Consider the following 19,519-nt stretch of genomic DNA (forward strand, 5'->3'; position numbering starts at 1 on the left):
TCTTTGAACATAGTTCAAATTTTGCCATTGTCTTCCTGCTCACGTGTATATAGTCTTATTTTTTCTTCATTTCTTAGAAACGTGTTTTGAGTTAAAAAAAACAAAGCAAACAGTCAAGGACATTTTTTTTTCCTTGCTGTTCTCACCTCGCAGTCTTCCCCTGTCAAGGTCTCATTATTTTCCTCAGCCGTTGAATTCAATTTGACTGAGGCGGTTTTTCTGTCTGTCCTGGCCACTAACTGGTTTTAAAAAGTATTGCAGGTGCAAATGGCAAATTTCTATCACTGACCCACATAGTTGGTACTTACAGTGCCTTGGCTTGGAACACCGTGTTGAATCCGCGCAGTATTGTACCCTGCAAAAATGTACCATTAAGAGTTGAAAGCTCCAACAGGAAAAGTTGTTTGTCACCGGTATGGATACTGAGAAGACATTACAACCTTCAACATCGAAAGCATCGGCGTCAGAGGACATTGCTCCATTGGGTAAGCCAGCTAAAAAGCTGCTAGTTTCCCAACAGGTCTTTCAGGTCAACATTGCATACAGTCCCTTGATGCCAACCAAGCGATGACCACTCTTACGTCTGGCCTCTCCTACATTGAGATGTGCATCCTCTTCACAGTCACCCTCGCAGAGGCCAGACAAACGGTACTGGTGTACTCATACTGTGAAAAGCTCAAAGCGTTTTTTCAAGTCGGTGACATGTTCAAGCTTCTTGTTCCGACACTGTCTCCATCGGTACTGGCCCACCCTGAGCATAAGGTCATCAGATCCTGCACTACCAATACTGGATCTCTGATACCACACCGATGTTCCACGCATAAAAACAGCAGATCTCGTTCTCCATCGCAGTGTCAATTCAGTTCTTGAAGACATCAGTGGTGCTCTTCATCCTCTCGACGATCCAAGTCCACTCAGCATCATTCATCCTCAGCTACTTCGAAGCATAAACACCGCTTTCCTTCCCGCTCTTCTAAGCGTTAAAGGAAGTCACATCATACATTGTCATCTTCATCAGATTGACACCGGACACGACATCATCGATTCTGATGCATTCCTTCGCCAAAAGACTTTTTTAACTTGGACTTACAGTCTGACTCAGTGAATGATGTATCTGAGTCTACAGTACTACAGAGGCTTATGATACTACTTCTGTGAAGTATCAAAAGTCTCCACCTGAGAAACTTTCTTTCACAAAATTCTTCCGGCAATTGGGCAAAGAGTTTTCAGTCAAACTAGAAGCTGATTCTGCTCATAGTGCTGAATATTTAGAGGCTTTGGACTATGATGAACCTCCTAAAGAACTTCAGCGACTACCATTACATGATATTTTCAAAGAGACTTGTCATAAGAACTGGGAGGACCCCCCCCTTACTATTACTATGGTTTTCAGAAAATTGAACACTCTATACAAAATTATCTCTTCCACTGGTTTTGACAAGCCACAACTTAAGCACCAGTCCCTGGTGGTAGTTGACTTTGAAAAAATTTACTCCATCCAGAGTTTATGCCTCAGTGTCCCCGCACTATGGACAAGTTTGGCCGTCACCTATACCAAAATTCCATGTTGGCTAACAGTCATAAATTACAATTTCTATATTTCCTGCTATGTCAAGACTCTGGTTAAGAAATTGTCTTTGGATAGGTACATCCCTTCACAACAATTGCAGGATTTTTGTCACATCTATTGCACCCTTGCTCTGGCTAGAAGGTATATGACGAGATTGTGATGCTTTGGTTAAATCCAAGCCTGAACCTTCAACTTCAAGTCTTTCAAACCCTTTCTCTTCCTATCAGAGACATTTTTCTTCCAAACCTACTGCTCCTACTAGACCGCAGCAGAACAAACAGAAATAATATCGTCCTCAAAAAAACCCAGTTAACACCTCCACAAAAGCCTGCTCAGTCTCTTTGGCGTGCTTCTCGAGAGCATAGCCATTGTTCCTCTATCCCAGCCTCTCCCTCAACCCATCGGAGGACGTCTTCAGCTTTTATTATCCTCACTGGTTACTGATTACCACAGACCTCTGGATACTAACAGTTATTTGAGAGGGATACTCTACACTTCGACATTCCTCCAGATCATCCTCCAAGAGTAATCTTCTCACCCTCAGCAGATATCCTTTCTTCTTCGGGAGATAGAATCCCTTCTTCTCAATGCTATCGAAAGGGTTCCTCCTGTACAGAGGAACCAGGGGTTTTTACTCCTGGTATTTTCTCATTCTGAAGAAGATAGGAGGTCGTTGTCCAATCTTGGACCTCAAGGGTCTCAACAAGTTTCTAGTGAAGGAAAAGTTCCGGATGTTATCCCTGGTAACTTTATACTCCTTCTTACATCGCAATGACTAGCTATGCTCTCTGGATCTAAAAGAAGCCTACTTTCACATTCCAGTGCATCCGGCCTTCAGACGATTCCTCCAGTTTCAGGTCGCTCATCACCATTGTCAATACAAAGTACTACCCTTTGGCCTTGTATCCTCTCCCAGCGTATTTACCAAGTGCCTGGTAGTAGTGGCAGCAGCACTATGGTTTCAGAGCTTTCAAGTCTTCCCTTACCTGGATGACTGGCTAATCAAGGACCCTACCTCACAAGTAGCGACTTGCATGACAATTCTCTTCAACAGTTGGGTTTTGAAATCAATTTTCCCAAATCCCAGTTTCAGCTATCTCAGACCCTACAATTCATAGAGGCTCTGCTCAACACCCTTCATCTCAGTGTGTTTCTACTGCAGCAATGACAAGACAATTTGATTCAGCTTTGCACTCAGATTTATCATCTGCCATCATTCTCAGCCAGACAAATGATGGTACTACTGGGTCACATGGCTTCCACAGTACATGTTACTCCTTTGCGAGACTTCATCTCGGGATTCCTCAATTGACTCTCGCATCTCAGTGGTTTCAAGCGTTCAACCCACTCTCTCAACACATTAATCACTCCTTTGCTTCAACAGTTTCTGCAGTGGTGGATGAACTCTTCCAATCTGTCCAGAGGATTTTTGTTCCATACCCCTCTTCATCAGAAAGTTCTGACCATGGACTCGTCCACTTAAGCTTGGGGAGCTCATATAGACTGGCTTTGCACGCAAGTTCACTGGTCTTCCCAAGATCGAATGTCATATAAATCTGTTGGAACTCAGAGCGATCTACAATGCTCTCAAAGCTTTTCAGCACATTGTGACCAACACCGTCCTTCTCATCCATACAGACAATTAGGTCGCAATGTATTACATAAACAAACAAGGAGGCACGGGTTCCCTCTGTCTTATCTGGAGGCCCAAGAAGATTTGGACCTGGGCAATTGCTCACAATATATTTCTGAAAGCAATATACATTCAAGGGGGAACAGAATTCACTTGCAGACTTCAACCACATGACTGGACACTCAACTCTGCAGTTCTGCGTCCCATATTTTCTTCAGTGTTTCAATCCCCCTCCCCCACCACCACAAGCTGCCCCAGTTTTGCTCCCAGCAGTACTCTCCTCACTGTCTGGAAGCAGATGCTTTTCTGCTGGATTGGACTCGCAAGTTTCTCTACGCTTTTCCTCCAATTCCTCTCATCCTCAAGACGTTTGCCAAGCTCAAGCAGAAATCAGCCACCATGATTCTTATAGCTCGGTAGCCCAGGCAACCCTGGTTCTCCCTTCTACTTCAACTCAGTATGAAGGAACCAATACCTCTTCAAATTTTCCCATCTCTTCTGCATCCCAATCTTTCACCTGACAGCTTGGTACCTCTTGGCCTAACATTGGTTGACCTTCATCTTTCTCAGCCTGTCAGATTAATCTTAGTTATTACTTGGAAAGTGATCTTTCTCATCTCAATGTCAAAGTTTATTAAAATTTGATATACCACCTTATCAGAATTTGAAGCGGTTTTACATACAGTTTAAAACCCAACATAGAAACATACGATTTTAAAATATTACAGGAAAACAAAATTACAGGACCAACAGGCAGTCCTTGACAAACTGGCACAGGAGGATAGGGAACTACAAAAGTTTGTATAGAAAAGAACAGAAAGAGGGGAATATAGGATTTAGCTGGAAAGGCTAGATTGGCATTAACTTAAAACGTCCTTAAAAGGATGGTCAAACTTAAAAAGTGTCTTTAAAAAGAAATGTTTTTAGGCTGGACTTAAAGGTATCTAATGATGTGATCTCTCTTATATAGTTTTGAGCCGAGTTCCATAGCGAGGGGGTGGAGCCAGAAAAAATTTTGTTTCTCATAGTATTAATATGTCTTAATGAGGGGATTGAAAGCAGATTTTGGTTAGATGACCAGAGAGAGCGCTGAGATTATGGGATCAGAAGTCTATTAATGAATTCAGGCTGCCCTGATATTCTAGTTTTGAATGTCAACAACATAATTTTTTAAGTGATAATGTTTTATAGGAAGCCAATGTGCTTTAAACAGAAGCTCGAAGAGTCAGTGAGCTTCAACCAATGGTGGCGGTTCCCCCCTTCACAGTATTCCACCATGACAAGGTGGTGCTTCACACTCATCCCAAGTGTCTTTCAAAAGTCATCACGGAATTCCACCTTAATCTATTGTACTTCCAGTATTCTTTCCCAAGCCTCACTCTCACCCTGGGGAAGTGGCTCTTCACACTCTGGACTGCAACGAGAATTGGCTTACTACTTGCAGAAAACTCAACTGCATAGAAAACTCCTCAACTTTTTGTATCCTTTGATCTAACAAGTTGGGACCTCCACTATCCAAGAGAACGATTTCCACATGGTAGGCCTCTTATCTCCTTCTCTTATGCTCAGGCTGGGCTACAACTGGAGAGTCGTGTCACAGACCACAAAGCTTCAGTCATGTCACAAACCACCAAGCTTCAGTTGCTTTCCTTCACTCAAATCCTATTGATGAAATCTGTAAACCTGCTACTTGGTCCTCAGTTCATACATTCATATCACACTACTGTCTGGAATCTTATTCCAGATGGGATGATCACTTCGGCCAAGCAGTATTGCAAAATTAATTTTCCTAATGGAAAACTCTCCCTATATCCCATCATAGTAAGTGAGGGAGTCCCACATGTGAGAATATGCTGCCTGCTTGTCCTGGGATAAAGCAGAGTTACTTACCGTAACAGGTGTTATCCAGGGACAGCAGGCAGATATTCTTACAACCCACCCACCTCCCCTGGTTGGCTTCTTAGCTTGCTAACCAAACTGAGGAACTGTGAGCCTGTGTTGGGCGGGAAGGCACTCGCACATGTGCGGTGCGGGCAGTTCGTGAACTTTCTCAAGTTCTTAAAGTGGCAATGCATTTTTTAAAGCTGTCTGTACTGGGGTTCCATGGATGATGTCACCCACATGTGAGAAAATCTGCCTGCTGTCCCCTGGATAACACCTGTTATGGTAAGTAACTGTGCTTTTTCTTTTTATTTGTCATGAAATAGCCCTAGAATAACAGACTTCCCCTTGTTTTTCTAGGTGTTCCTCCATATAAGGCAGGTTTTATAGAAGAACTGGTTGTTATGTTGCCTCAGCATATATGGGACTATTTATACAGCAGGTAAGCTCTATGATGTAAATTAACATGATTTACACCCAGGTATTCTGTCATTCATTGTTACTGTGTGTCTCCAAAGACATGTGATTCGCAAGAACTAACCTCAGCCAATCACAGAGTGGCGCGGGACCAAGCAGGAAGCGCAAAGGTTGCACTCCTGCGTTGTGTGCCGCTCTGCAATGAGAAAGACAGCCATCCAGCAGGAGACCATGCTGGACCACCGCCAGTTTAAAAAAAAAAAAAAAGGTACAGGGGGAGGTGTATTTGCTCCATAAGACGTACCCACTTTTCCACCCCCTTTTTGGGGTAGAAAAAGTACGTCTTATGGAGCGAAAAATATGGTCTGTCATGAATTACCATTATCCCTATAACCCATTCTGAGCTATTTGGGGAAACAGGGATAGAAAAGTAATTAAATAAATAAATACAAACATTGTCACACTCTACAAGCTACCATTTTAACTCCTTTATTTGAGATTAACATTTTAGTCATATGGCAAAAGCTTAAAGTGATAACAGGAGTCCCGGATTTAATTTCTTCTACCACTCTTTCACCTTAACCAAGCCATTTTGGCTAACTGTTCAGAGTTCACGTTTTGCCCATTCTGTGTCTTCACACACAAATCTCTGAAAAAACTTGGGGTATGTATGTGTTTTGGCATGCATGTTAGCATGTCTTACAAAAATAAGTTGTTTGATTTCACTATAAACTGAATTACAAGACATATGGCAAATATGTGAACAATTAAGGTATGTGATGCTGATGTGTTCTAATTGAGGTATTATTACAAATCATAATTGATTAGTATACTTTTTATTATGCGACAGGTATGGAGGGGGGCCAGCTGTTAATCATCTGTATGTTTGCCAGACTTGCCAAGTAGAAGCTGAGAAAATCGAAAAAAGAAGAAAGACTGAACTGGAAATGTTTATTAGGGTAACTTATTCTCAACTCAATGCAACTATAATATTTTCCTAATATTTGTTCTAATTTGTTTGTTCTGGTCATGAATTAATTAGTAGAGGTAATAAACCACCAAAATAGAATTTTCTTTGTTTAGTTATAGATATTATGATACCGGCAGCTATAGATATGGAATATTTAAAATGAAGTATAGCATTTAAATGCTTTAATGTATTGTCACAGGTACATCGTCAATAGCGTGCAGGACATTGGCAGAATTGTAAGTGGTGTATATGTGTGTGGGGGTTGTGGCAATGTTATAATTGAGAGCGTGTCGGCGTTGAACACCCCCTGAGCATGTCATTGTAAAGGTTCCCCCCACCCCTGAGCGAATTGTAAGTGCTGAGAGCGTGAGTTGCAAGTGTAGTGGGTTCCCCCTCCCCAATGAGTGTGTGTGGGGGTTCCTCTCACACACCCCTTCAGAGTGCAAACAGGAAAGCATAGGGCGAAGTGCTCAGAGCGCATGTTGTAAGTGTAGTGAAGGGTTGTTCCCCACCCCTACCCCCAACAAGCAGAATTGTAAGTGTAGGGGGGGGTTGCGGCAGGAGTTTGCATTCCTCCTGCCATATTAGTTTGGTGGCTGTCGGGGAGGTGAGAGGCTTTTTTTTTTTGGGGGGGGAAGATATTTTGTGTGTAATATACACAAAATATCAATGCCATTAAAAACAGGACCTTTTCAGATAAGTGGTCTACTGTTAAACAGCTTTTGTAGAGCCATAACATCTGACACTCCAGTAGAATTAAGAATCCTTGCTCCATGCAATGTGTTATGATTAAAATTCAAGCACTTTTCCAGCGACATTGTACCCCTGTTCTGGCGCCTTGCTGAAGAGCTTATGAGCACATTTAAATATTTAAAAGCCTTTAAATGTTACATGATGATATTATTTGAGAAACTTGCCCAGTATTGATGAGAGGGGGATCTTTTGTGTTTTGTTCTATTTTGAAAGTATTGCCCCCTCGAGTGGACTGTAATTCAAAATCCCCGGTCTGTTTGGATTAAAAAAAAACCAGGCAGACCTGTTGGTAACAGGTCTGCAGCAGTCGGGTTTTACCCAATTAAAAATAGTTAGTGAATCAGCTGTGACCCCCCCCCCCCAAATTAGCTGAACCTTCAGACAGGAAAACGTACAGGACCCAAGGAGCAGCGCTAAGGAAAGGCACTTCACAGCCCAGGAAGGCAACTTGCATGCTAGCTTGCAAAGAACGAGCACGCCAGGGATGGCCAAAGCTAGGTCTGTGACCTGTGCATGGCAGACTGACTGACCTAGGAGAGAGCGCAACAGGCAGGAACAAAGCTGTATACTTGGGCTGTGTCCAGCCAGAAATTCTGGAGGTATGTGCCACTTAGGACAAAGGAAATGCACTGGGCAAGCAGCCATGGAGCCACTGTGATGTGGACCTATGTTTCCCAATTCATATTGGATCCACATTTCTCTCGCTCGACAGCTGGAGAGGGAGGTGTATTGATCAGCCTGACTGGGCCATGCACTACAACCAGAGATTGAGGATGCAGAGAAACTCATGCCAAAGGAGGTAGTACTCGCATCCCAATCTGGAGAAGCACTACATGGTGAACTGAATTAATATTCAATGTTCAGCAATAGAGCAATGTCAACCTGGTAGTCTAAGCCGCTCTGAACCTTCAGAGATGTATTGGTGCTAGACAGGGAGCTGAAGCCCCACTGTACATCCAGAACTGGGGCAGAACCAGATAGGCAGTCGTAGGTCCTATATCCACAGAGCATTGACAGACCAGAACCGAAGTCCCTCTGTACAAACAGATGTAGCAGGGCTAGACAGGCATACAAAGCCTCTTTGTATCTTCAGAGCTGGGGCAGTGTCAGACGGACAACCAAATCCACTCTTTACATTCAAAGTTGGAGCAATGCCAGGCAGGTGAAGCTGGTCTGTACATTCAAAGGAGAACTGCCAGACAGGCAACCGAAACTGCTCTGTATATCTAGAGAAGTGGTGCCAAGGCCAGGAGCCGATGTCAACCTGGTAGACGAAGCCGCGCTTTACAACAGAGATGAAGCATGGGCCCACATGCAGACTGAGCTGTGCTCTACATCCAGCGATGGAACATGCACCACCCATAGTGATGGAGCCGAAGCACACATGCATCTGAAACTGTGTCCCAGAGCTAGCAATGGGCTGTGGTAGAGTCGGGGAAGATCTGCAACTGGAGCTGCACTCTTCATGGGGCCATAGCACACATGTAGCCGGAGCTGTGCTCCACTGTCAGCAAGGGGACTGCAGCTATATTCTACATCCAGCGAAGGGGGTCACATCAAATGGGCCAAAGGCTCCCTGTTCTGCATCCAGAGATGGAACCGCTGGAGGTGAAGTGTGGAAGGACCCATGGCTGTGGCTGAGGCCCCTCCCCCCTCAGTACATCCAGAAATGGAGCTGAACCATAGAAGGAACTTTGCTGATAGGGAGGAGACTCCACTTCCAGTTTATCCAGAGTAGTGGATCCTGAAATAGTCTCCCCAAATGGTTCACTACCTGTATAGAAGGAACTGGACCCAAGATGGGGCCAGGTTGGACAAGCCGGAGGGTCCATCCTCAACTTGACAAGGTAGAGCTGATCCAAACAATGTAATGTAATGTAATGTAATTTATTTCTTATATACCGCTACATCCGTTAGGTTCTAAGCGGTTTACAGAAAATATACATTAAGATTAGAAATAAGAAAGGTACTTGAAAAATTCCCTTACTGTCCCGAAGGCTCACAATCTAACTAAAGTACCTGGAGGGTAATAGAGAAGTGAAAAGTAGAGTTAGAGGAAAAATAAAATAACAAGACAGCATTGATCTAAATACTTGGAAGGTAGAAGAGAGGAGAGAAAGGAATAGAAGCAGAATGGGTTAGCGTCAGTGATGAAGTGGAGCAAGTAAGTTTGAAGTTTCCAGAAAGGGCTTCTTCAGGGAAGAGACTTGGTAGACAGTCCCAGGATGCCTATGTCTCCTCCCCTGCGATGTTCTCCCATCCATGCATTCCCTCCCAGACACACTGCCCGTGCCCCATCCGCTCCAAGGAGGCTGCCCCAGATGAGGCCCACGGTGAATGCAGGATTCTCTCCTCTGCGGGAAAGCCGCCCGGAGCCGACAGTCGATCTTCTTAGCGGATTGCAGGGTGCAAATCTGTATGAGGCTATATGCTCCCCTCCCCAAGGGGAGGTGGTCCAGAGATGGAGCTTCTACCGAGTTGAAACTGAGCCAAACAGGCCTACGGTGACATGCACTGGGGCCAATGATGAGCTTGTAAGGGGGGCAACCACCACCACAAAACTTAGAAGCATATATGCAAACAACCAGAGTAAGAGGGCCACAGAGGCAATATGCTGAGCTGCCTCGTAAAGTGCTAGAAACAGAACAAAGCCCCTAGTGTTCTTGCAGCTGAAGACACCGCTCAGTGCTGGAAAGGACTGTCTGTGACTACTGGATCAAACAGATGACTACAATCCACAGTGGAGCCCTGGTTAGCCCACAACAGTGAACTCAACCAACTGTGATCTAGAAATATACAGATCCTTACAGCCCCTGTAAGAAAAGTCACTGCAGTTGGCACCTAAGGCCATAGTGGACAGTCGCCATGGAGCCACTGGGGCATACATGTTTCTTGGCCTCCCCCCCCCCACACCCACTATACTCCCTGATCAGGGGTTACAGAGGAGTAAAAGACAGGCTGTGTTCCAATCCAAACGGCTGTCTCGTAAATCACAGATGCCCTCTGAAGGACAGTGGAAAACTGATTCTTCCTGCCAAGGAGAGGCCTCTGTTGCAAACCAAAAGGCCTTCTCATAAATCACCTCGGTAGAGCTGCCACTCAAAGACTAGTCTGACCGCTTACGTCCTGCATTTGTTTCAACTGAATGGCCATCATAGGAATCACTGAGAGAGAGTTGCAGAGCCAACTCCATTCCCCCCCTCCAAAGGCTGTGCTGAGTGAAAATCAAATTTCAGACTTCCCGCACAAAAAAACTTGTTGTTGCTGTCTAATAAACAACCATCATGGGAGGATAAACGGTAAGCCTATAATATTACACCGTACCCCTATAACATTACAAACAGCAGGATTACCTCTTTTTTTTTTTTTTTTTTAAGGGGGGGGGGGTTAAATGCCATAAGGGAAAACAAAGGACCAGACCCAGCAAAAAAAAGAGCAAACTGAAGGACTGGAGTCTCCGTGACCAAGGGGAGAGGAAGGAAACAAACAACAAAAAAAAAAGTATAGCAAATAAAACATCCCGATGCTGCTACATTGATGTGAATTTGCCAGATTACTGCACTCACTCAGGGTTTGCTTGTAAGAATAGCCTTACTGGGTCAGACCAATGGTCCATCAAGGCCAGTAGTCCGTCCTCACGGTGGTCAATCCAGGTCACTAGTACATGGCAAGCAGTGGCTTCCCCCATGTCGTTCTCAATAACAGACTATGGATTTTTCCTCCAGGAAATTGTCCAAACCTTTCTTAAAACCAGCAGGGCAAACATCATATGGGGTCCGGGGGAAGGATAGGGAACAGATGGGCATTCCAGAGGCCTAAACCCCTCACTCAGCTGAGTTAGCATGGTCTAAACAGGAGCATAAGCAAGCTTGGCAGAGTCAAACTGAGGTACCGCTTGCAGGTCACTCATCACACAGATGAAACCAGGAGCAGAAGAGAGACCATCCATCCACCTGTGGAGATGGAGAATACTGAAGTACCAGTGAGCAGACCATTGTATTTATGATAGAGCTAAGCTTTGTGTTCTGTCTCCACCTGCTGGTAGGTGGACTTAACACACTCATCTTATGTTCTTATCTCTGGATTCATCTGCCGCTGAGACAAGGAAAAATTTATAAGCCAGACATGAGTACAATTGATGGATATGTCCCTAATGTGACTTGACTTCATGTATTTAAATTCTATTGTAAGTTGAGGGGTATTTTTTTTTTTTCTTTTACTGCTCTTAACAGAACATTCATTTATGAATAGATAACAGGTTTGTTAATTTTTTTTAGCTCAACAAAGCATTCCAAGAAGAAGACTCCCCAGGAGTTATTTACTGCATCAGCATGCAGTGGTTTAGAGAATGGGAAGGGTTCGTCAAGGGCAAAGACAGTGGTAAGTTTTTTGGGGTTTTTTTGGTGATCAAATAATCTAAATGTCTATTCATTAATTTCAAAATTATAGATCACTTAAATGGAAGTTGTTGGTGCATTGACTCATTGTATTCAGATATAATTGTTGTAAAGAGTCCTGATTTATGAAACGTCACCTAATTTTAAAAATATTTTGTATTTTTATTTGTACTTGATTAGATCCTCCAAGTTCAATTGATAACTCCAAGATTTCCATCACAAAATGTGGTCATATCACCCTCCGGCAAGGTAAACTACTGCTGATCCTTGCAGTGTGTATAACAATAATGCCGCTATATATTCCTGTGCTTCAGTTTAGGGACAGGTGTTTGTTTGGAGATTCTCTACATTTTTTTTCATGCCTAGCTGCAAATCATACTTTGTACTCTTATAACAGCCATTTAAAAAAAATGCCCTTTTATGCTGTAAATGACATATATAATACTAAAGAGAACACACACGAAAAGTCAAATTGTCATACCTTTTCAAGCTCTGGGGTGGTGTTTGCTCTCACTATATCTAGGGAAGACGGAATTGGAAACTATCTCCGAGGAACCAGTGGGCAATTTAAATTGCAGAAAATATAAAATAACATACAAAAACATATGAATGTTCAGAATAAAGATTCATCATGCTTTATTTTGCTTAACTACACATCAGTAGTGTATGATTTAACTAACCATCTATATCGGTGGTTTCCAACTTTCTACTACTACTATTTTTAGAGTGCTACCAGATGCAGTGCTGTACAGAGTCACGAAAGAGACAATCCCTGCTTGAATGAGCTCATAGTCTAATCAGTCTCTGATTGAATGAGCTTAAAATCTAATTGGTCAAGACAAAAAACAGGATACCAGAGTAGGGGTTAGTGTTAGCAGGGATGGTTAAACTATTGGTTAGGATGGTGAGCAGAGGGCAGAAGGGAGTAAAGGATATCTTAAAAAGATGGGATTTCAGCCTTTTTTTGAACAAGGGAAGGTGCAGGGTGTGATGCATGGACTGGTATAGTTTGTTCCAGGCATATGGAGCAGCAAAATGAAGGGAACAAAGACCCAGATTCTCAAAACTTTAACGCAGTCGCTAAACTGGTTTCCGATGGTTTAACCTGCACGCATTTTAGCGGTGGATTATCTCTGTCTTTAGCAAATTTTCTAGCAGTCTCCGACACTGCCATGCAAATGGGCTCTTCAACATAAAATGAGCACTCCGGTGGATTCATTTTCTAAGAGCGGCATCAGCTTTTGGCGACAAAAATCAGCAACTGGTCCAGGGGTGCCGGTATAGTGACAGCACTGTTTAAAACCCCTACAGTGGGAGCAATGACCACTCTCACCTGCTGTCAAGCGAACTTCTCCACCTTCCCCCTCCTAGCAACGGGAGCAATGCCCATTCTCTTCCACAGCCACACAACCCCCCCTGCCAAGCAAACCCCCCTCAGAGTGGGCATCTCTCCTACTGCCACACAACACTCCCCCTACAGCAGGAGAGATGCTCATGCTGTCCCGCTGCCAAGCGAACCCCCTCTAGCAGTGGGATAGATGCCCATTATTTCTAGAGTGCCCTTCCTATGGGGTGTCCAGGCCAATCAGAGCCTTAGGCCCCTTCCTGGTGCATCTGGGGAGGGGCCTGAGGCTCTGATTGGCCCAGGTAGTGTAAGGCCCTTCCCATCTGGCAGAGGGAGTAGGCATCCCTCTAGTTAGCCATCAAATTCAAGGTACAGGTGTTGTGTGAAAGCAGGAGAGAATGGACATATTGCTTTGATTGTATGTATGCTTTCACTTTCTTGTTTGTAAGAGTTCTTTATATTTGGAAAAGATTTAGTTCAAACATTTTATTAATTTATTTGTTTCAAACTTTAACAGTACAAACACCATAAAAAAATAATTATAGTAAAATAAAATACAAAGGGGTCATTTACTGACATACATTCTTTTCTACAGCGCCTATCAATCAGATTGTAAGCCCCCATGGCAGAAAAATACCTACTGTACCTCAGTACGTATACTGCTTTGATAGTTTTCAAAACAGTTTTGAGCATGATTGTAATGCAGTTACAGAAGGGGAACTAACTGAGCCACAGCAGTAGTGGCATGGGCTTCCATGTGTTATACACAGCTGAATCAGTAACAATGTGCTGTGCATCTGTGCAGCTAAAATAAAAATAATTTCAGCTTAATCTAAAAAAAAACACAAAACCAAACAAACCCCAGAACTGATGATCTTTATTCTTAAAGATGTTCTCTGATAGAAGCCAATTCTAAACAAAGAATACAGTACTGCATAGTATACACATAAAAAAATACAAATCATAGGATTTTAAATGGTGGCTCCTACTAGGAAACTAAGGGCTGCTAATTTTATTCTTATGTGCCACAGAGATAAATATATATGATGTATAAAATGAAGAGCTTTGTACTTGAGATTATTATGTCAGATAAAAGGTGTGTTAACATAAATGAACATGGAAGTCTAGTATGATATGGTCCATGTGAAAGACAGAGTACCTTAGAATCTTTGTCATTGACAATTTTCCTGTGTCTGCATTTTGAATGGAATTATATGTTTAGACAGAGTAGATATTTCTATTCAGACTATCCGTTTTAGTGGTTACATTGTCAGATTACTAAATACATAGACTGTCTTTTCTGCCACTGATCCAAACAAATACGAGTTTAGAATACTAAACAGAGAGAAACAGAATGCTATTTCATTGGATTAAGCATGGAATCGTAGGCATTGAAAGCAAGCTTCAGAAACTTCTTTGTGTTACAAACTACAAAGCTTTATTTGTTGTACATTCCGTTGTAAAATTTCATCCCAAAAATGTTTAATTAGTAAGGGACTTGGTACATTTAGGCTGTTGGTAAGATTAAATAATTTGATCTTGAGAGATATTTGTAGCTTTCTCTAGAAATGTATAACATCTTAAAAGGTAAAATTTAATGGTTAGGCCTTTTTATTTTGGGGTGAGGAGGGGAACAGTATGTTAGCCAATTATTAATTAAACATTATCTGCCATTTTTAATGCCCAGTCTCACATGTCATCCCTATTTTTTTATTACGGCTAGGAATGACAAAAACTGGTGCTTGCCTGAGCCTGTAAGATAGTGGTTGCCAAATTTTTGGTGTCTGCAATCCCAATTTGCTCAGTTGCCAAAAGCACATAACCCTCAGGTAGCTTGTGATCCCATTCTCTAAGGACCTGAGGGGCCTGTCCTTTATTAGCACTTATTTAGATTTGGTAAAATTCTGATTACTAGCTTGACCATTCATATCCAGAAATGTTGTCTTGTGCTTTCTGCTTCCTTTATTTATTTTTTTCATTCCCTTCAATTTCTTCAATGCCCTTCTATTTATATTCACCTTATTTTTGACTGTTTAGGCATGATATTTACTACTTTAGCATTTATTTCATCTAAATTAACATGTATTATCTCCTTTTTTGGTATTTCTATTTGTGTCTGGATTTTTCTAGTGGTTTGTTTTTGTGCTCCAGCACACCTGTTAATCTAGTTCTTTGCAAAATATAAACCGGAAAGCAATAGGCTAAATTTAAACTATGAATCCAGTGACTGGTCTAACAATGCAAAAATAATTCTGAATGTCTCCTCATTATTCTAGGTGCAGATTCTGGACAAATCTCGGAAGAAACTTGGAATTTTCTTCAGTCAATATATGGTGGTGGCCCAGAGATTATACTGAGACCAGCTGTTGCTATTGGAGAACATGTGGTACATACAGAGGAGAAAATTGATGTAGAAACTCGAAATCTGTAAATCCAAGAACGACAATTTGATCTTCTTTCCCTTACATCAAATCATTCCTGGAAGTGCTGATTATTTTGTTTTTTTAAGGAACGAGAAGCACTGGACAATTACTATGACTGTGAACAGGTTGAAATTCTTAATATGTTGCTGTATGTTTTAAGTGAAATTAGTCTTTTATGAAATTGGGAAGAGCAAATTGTTTCCAAATCCAATTACACTAATTTTTAATTTTAACACATGAATACATGTACAACATTTTAATTTAAATCTAAAAATCAATTTACTATACTCCCAGATTTTGTGATTTGGAGATATCTCTTATTTATAGGACACACTTCCCCCGTCCTTCAAACTTTCTTTAATACATGGATATCAGCTTTGACCTTGGCTTCTAAATGTAAATTTAGCTCTTATTTTTAAAGAGGTTGATTTATTAAATCATTGGTTGAATTTAGGCATCCTTGTTTGAATCATTTAAGAAGTTACTCATCCCTGTATGTGTTCATTAAACATTTTTAATATGGGATGCAGCTTATATTTGGTCACTGTTCAGACAGTTGGGGTAGCCATGCAGTTTTCTTATAATGATGAACAAACTGAATTGTATTTCTTTGGTCATAGGCACCAACATTTCAGACTGATTAGGGTGTCAAACACAATACAACTTACCCTTCCTTAGGCATAATGAAGGGGATTGCTCTATAATGGGGAAGCTCAGCACCCATAGAACTATTCCCTGTGTCTGTGGCAACTTGGAAGAGTTTCATTTCAGGTGCGTACAGTAGGTATTTCCCTGTTGCTGGAGGTCTAAGTCTGAATCTGGGAGAATGGGGGGGGGGGGGTGAAGTAACTTACACCAAAAATCATGTACAGGAATGAGAAAGAAACAATCAAATTCCAACTCCAATACCTTTCTCAAATTTGTTTAAGAAGTCTTGAAATGGACACAAACTCATTGAACATCTTCCTTAGCATAATTTAAAGTGCTTTAAAGTATCTGATGCAGGAAGATGTTCAATGAGTTTGTGTCCATTTCAAGACTTCTTAAACAAATTTGAGAAAGGTATTGAAGGTGAAGTGACTTACCCCAGGCCACAGAAAGTATTGGGGAAAAATGGAATTTGACTTCCTCGTTTCTCTGATTCTTAGCCTGCTGCTACATCCCAAGGTTAATCCACATTCAGTCTTAAACTTATGCTTGAAATCTAAACTGGATAACAAAGCTCTATCTGTTTTTTTTTCCCCTCTGTTCGAGCTATTATAATTGTACTGTTTTGACAAGGCTGACTAGCAGAGTAAGTAGTGTTTAGATGAATCATAAATACACTTTGTAAACAAACTCTGTGAAATGTTAAGTTTTGGTACTTGGGTTCAGTTTTTATTTTGTTTTTTGCACTTTGATGTATTAAAGAATTCAGCACAATAGAATTTCCAAAGCCGCCTTCCAATTTGAATGTATCATGTAATTAAGATAAATGGATTATGGTGGTTGGCCACAATTCATTAATTTATTAAGCAACTGCAACCTTCAATGGCATGTAAAATGTTAGTGATTTAACAATAGGATTTTTATTTTCAAAAGCTCAGGAGTATGGAATGTGAATGATTGCAAGCATGTGTGGAAGCATTTAAAAAGGTCTGTTGGGATTCTAATATGTAACTTTTATTTAAATTTTTTAAAAGAGATTATATCAAGTAGCCTTTAATGAAGACACTGGCATGGCCTTTGTGGTAGAAAACTGGATAAAATGCACTGCAAAACTGAAAAGCCATATCGGGTTATTTGTTTAGGAAAGTTAAATGGCATTCGGTTATATTTCCTGTTTTTTTGCCAGATTTGTACTTCTATTGGTTATGCTGTATTCAAAGCTAATTCATTAAAACCTAGTGATAAAAATGTATATTGATCCTGTTTGGTTTTTATAAAAAAAATTTCATTTAGATTCATACACATCTCAAGCAAGAAAGAAATGTTATTTATATAACATAGAAAAATGAAGGCAGATAAAGAACATATAGAAACACAGAAACATGATGGCAGATAAAGGCCAAATGGCCCATCTTCAGCATCCACTATCTCCTCCCCTTCCTAAGAGATCCCACATGCCTGTCCCACACTTTCTTGAATTCAGACAGTCTGTCTCTACCACCTCCACTGGAAGGCTGTTCCACACATTCACCACCTTTTCTGTGAAAAAGTATTTTCTGTTTGTTCTGGGGAACTTAGAAACATAGAATATGACGGCAGAAGAGGGCCGGCAGCCCAACAAGTCTGCCCACTCAACAACCCTCCCTCCCTGGTGTACCCATCTTTTATGCATAACTCTGTAGCACCCCCATCTGTTTGTCCCATCGACTTTTGAAGTCGAGTACGCTACTAGCCTCGACCACCTGGCATGGAAGTTTATTCCATCCATCAATCACCCGTTCGGTGAAGAAGTGTTTCCTGGTGTCACCATGAAATCTCCCCCCCTTAAGTTTTAGCGGATGCCCTCTTGTTGCCGTGGGACCCTTAAGAAAAAATAATTCTTCCTCCACTTCTATGTGACCCGTGATGTATTTGAATGTTTCTATCATGTCCCCTCTTTCTCTGCGCTCGAGAGAATATAGGTGCAGTTTGGTCAGACGTTCTTCATATGTGATGTCTAAGTCCTGAGATCATCCTAGTGGCCATTCTCTGGATCGACTCCATTCTCTTCACATCTTTTTGATAATGTGGCCTCCAAAACTGGACATAGTACTCCAGGTGAGGTCTCACCATGGATCTGTATAACGGTAGTATGACTTCAGGCTTTTGGCTGATAAAGCTCCTTCTGATGTAACCCAGCATTTGTCTAGCCTTTGCTGAAGCTTTCTCCACCTGATTGGCAGCTTTCATATCTTCTCGGATAAGAACTCCCAAGTCCCTTTCTGCAGTGTTTCTCGCTAAGTTTTCACCATTCAAGGTGTATGTTCTGCATGGGTTTCCACTCCCAAGGTGCATTACTTTACATTTTTTGGCATTAAAGTTTAGTTGCCAAGTACTGGACCATTGTTCCAACAAAAGCAGGTTCTTCTCCAGTGCTGGGCCCAGTTGCTCTGCCCACAATGTTGCATAGTTTAGCAACATCAGCAAATAATGTAATTTTGCCTCAAAGTCCCTGAGTTAGATCCCTAATAAAGATATTAAATAGCATCAGGCCCAAGACTGAGCCCTGTGGCACTCCGCTGGTCACCTTTTGACATTTTTGAGGGGATACCGTTCACCATTACTCTTTGAAGTCTGCCGCTAAACCAGTCTTGTACCCATGCTGTCAGTGTTTTTCCTAGTCCTAACGAGTACATCTTGTTCAATAACCTACGGTGTGGAACACTATCAAAAGCCTTGCTAAAGTCTAAATACATGATATCCAGGGACTCACCCTCATCCTGTTTTTTCATTACCCAGTCAAAGAAGCTTATCGGGTTGGATTGACAAGACCTTCCCTTTGTAAAGCCATGCTGGTGGGGATCCCTTAATCTTTTATCATCTAGAAATGTGTCCAATCTGTTCTTAATCAACTTCTCCATGAGTTTACTCACTATTGATGTGAGACTCACCGGTCTATAATTTTCAGCTTCTGATCTGCATCCCTTTTTGTGGAGTGAGATAACATTGGCAGTTTTCCAGTCCAGGGGAACTTTTCCCTCACTCAGGGAGATCTGAGAATCTCGGAGAGAACGGGAACCCGAAGGCCTTGAGCATGCGCAGATGCTCAAGGTCCAGCATGAAGGAGGCAGATCTTCAGGCACCGGCACTGGCATGTCCTGTGCGTTGATGCCAGTGCCAAACGGGGGTAAGAAATGTGGGTGGGTGGATGCCGGGGGGGGGGGGAAAGGGGGGGAGAGGAGGGTGGCGGATCACGCGGGGGAGGGGGGAAGAGCAGTGCCGCTGGCCTTGGGGGGGGTGGGAACGTATCAAAGCGAGTTTCCATTATTTCCTATGAGGAAACTCGCTTTGATATACGAGTATTTTGGTTTACGAGCATGCTTCTGAAACGAATTATGCTCGTAAACCAAGGTACCACTGTACATGGTTTTCAACATAGGACAGTTGGACTGTAGTGTCAGGGATGAAGGGGGTAGAGAGGATTTTTGTTTAAGAATGTACAG

The 19,519-nt window shown here is 42.0% G+C and overlaps 1 protein-coding gene across 3 annotated transcripts in view; it reads left to right on the forward strand.

Annotated features, from left to right (window-relative positions):
• The window catches only part of USP33 (ubiquitin specific peptidase 33), a 100,735-nt gene extending 83,446 nt beyond the window's left edge, over positions 1 to 17,289 (forward strand). For all 3 annotated transcript variants that reach the window (XM_033915457.1, XM_033915459.1, XM_033915460.1), the window contains 5 exons: positions 5,445 to 5,526; positions 6,352 to 6,460; positions 11,502 to 11,604; positions 11,802 to 11,870; positions 15,243 to 17,289. In XM_033915457.1, coding sequence (XP_033771348.1) covers positions 5,445 to 5,526; positions 6,352 to 6,460; positions 11,502 to 11,604; positions 11,802 to 11,870; positions 15,243 to 15,397 — 518 coding nt within the window. In that variant the 3' untranslated portion in view covers positions 15,398 to 17,289. The remainder of the gene's footprint in view (positions 1 to 5,444; positions 5,527 to 6,351; positions 6,461 to 11,501; positions 11,605 to 11,801; positions 11,871 to 15,242) is intronic.
• Positions 17,290 to 19,519: the final 2,230 nt, after the last annotated feature.

This window comes from Geotrypetes seraphini, chromosome 12 (assembly GCF_902459505.1).
Source record: "Geotrypetes seraphini chromosome 12, aGeoSer1.1, whole genome shotgun sequence".
Lineage (NCBI taxonomy): Eukaryota > Metazoa > Chordata > Amphibia > Gymnophiona > Dermophiidae > Geotrypetes > Geotrypetes seraphini.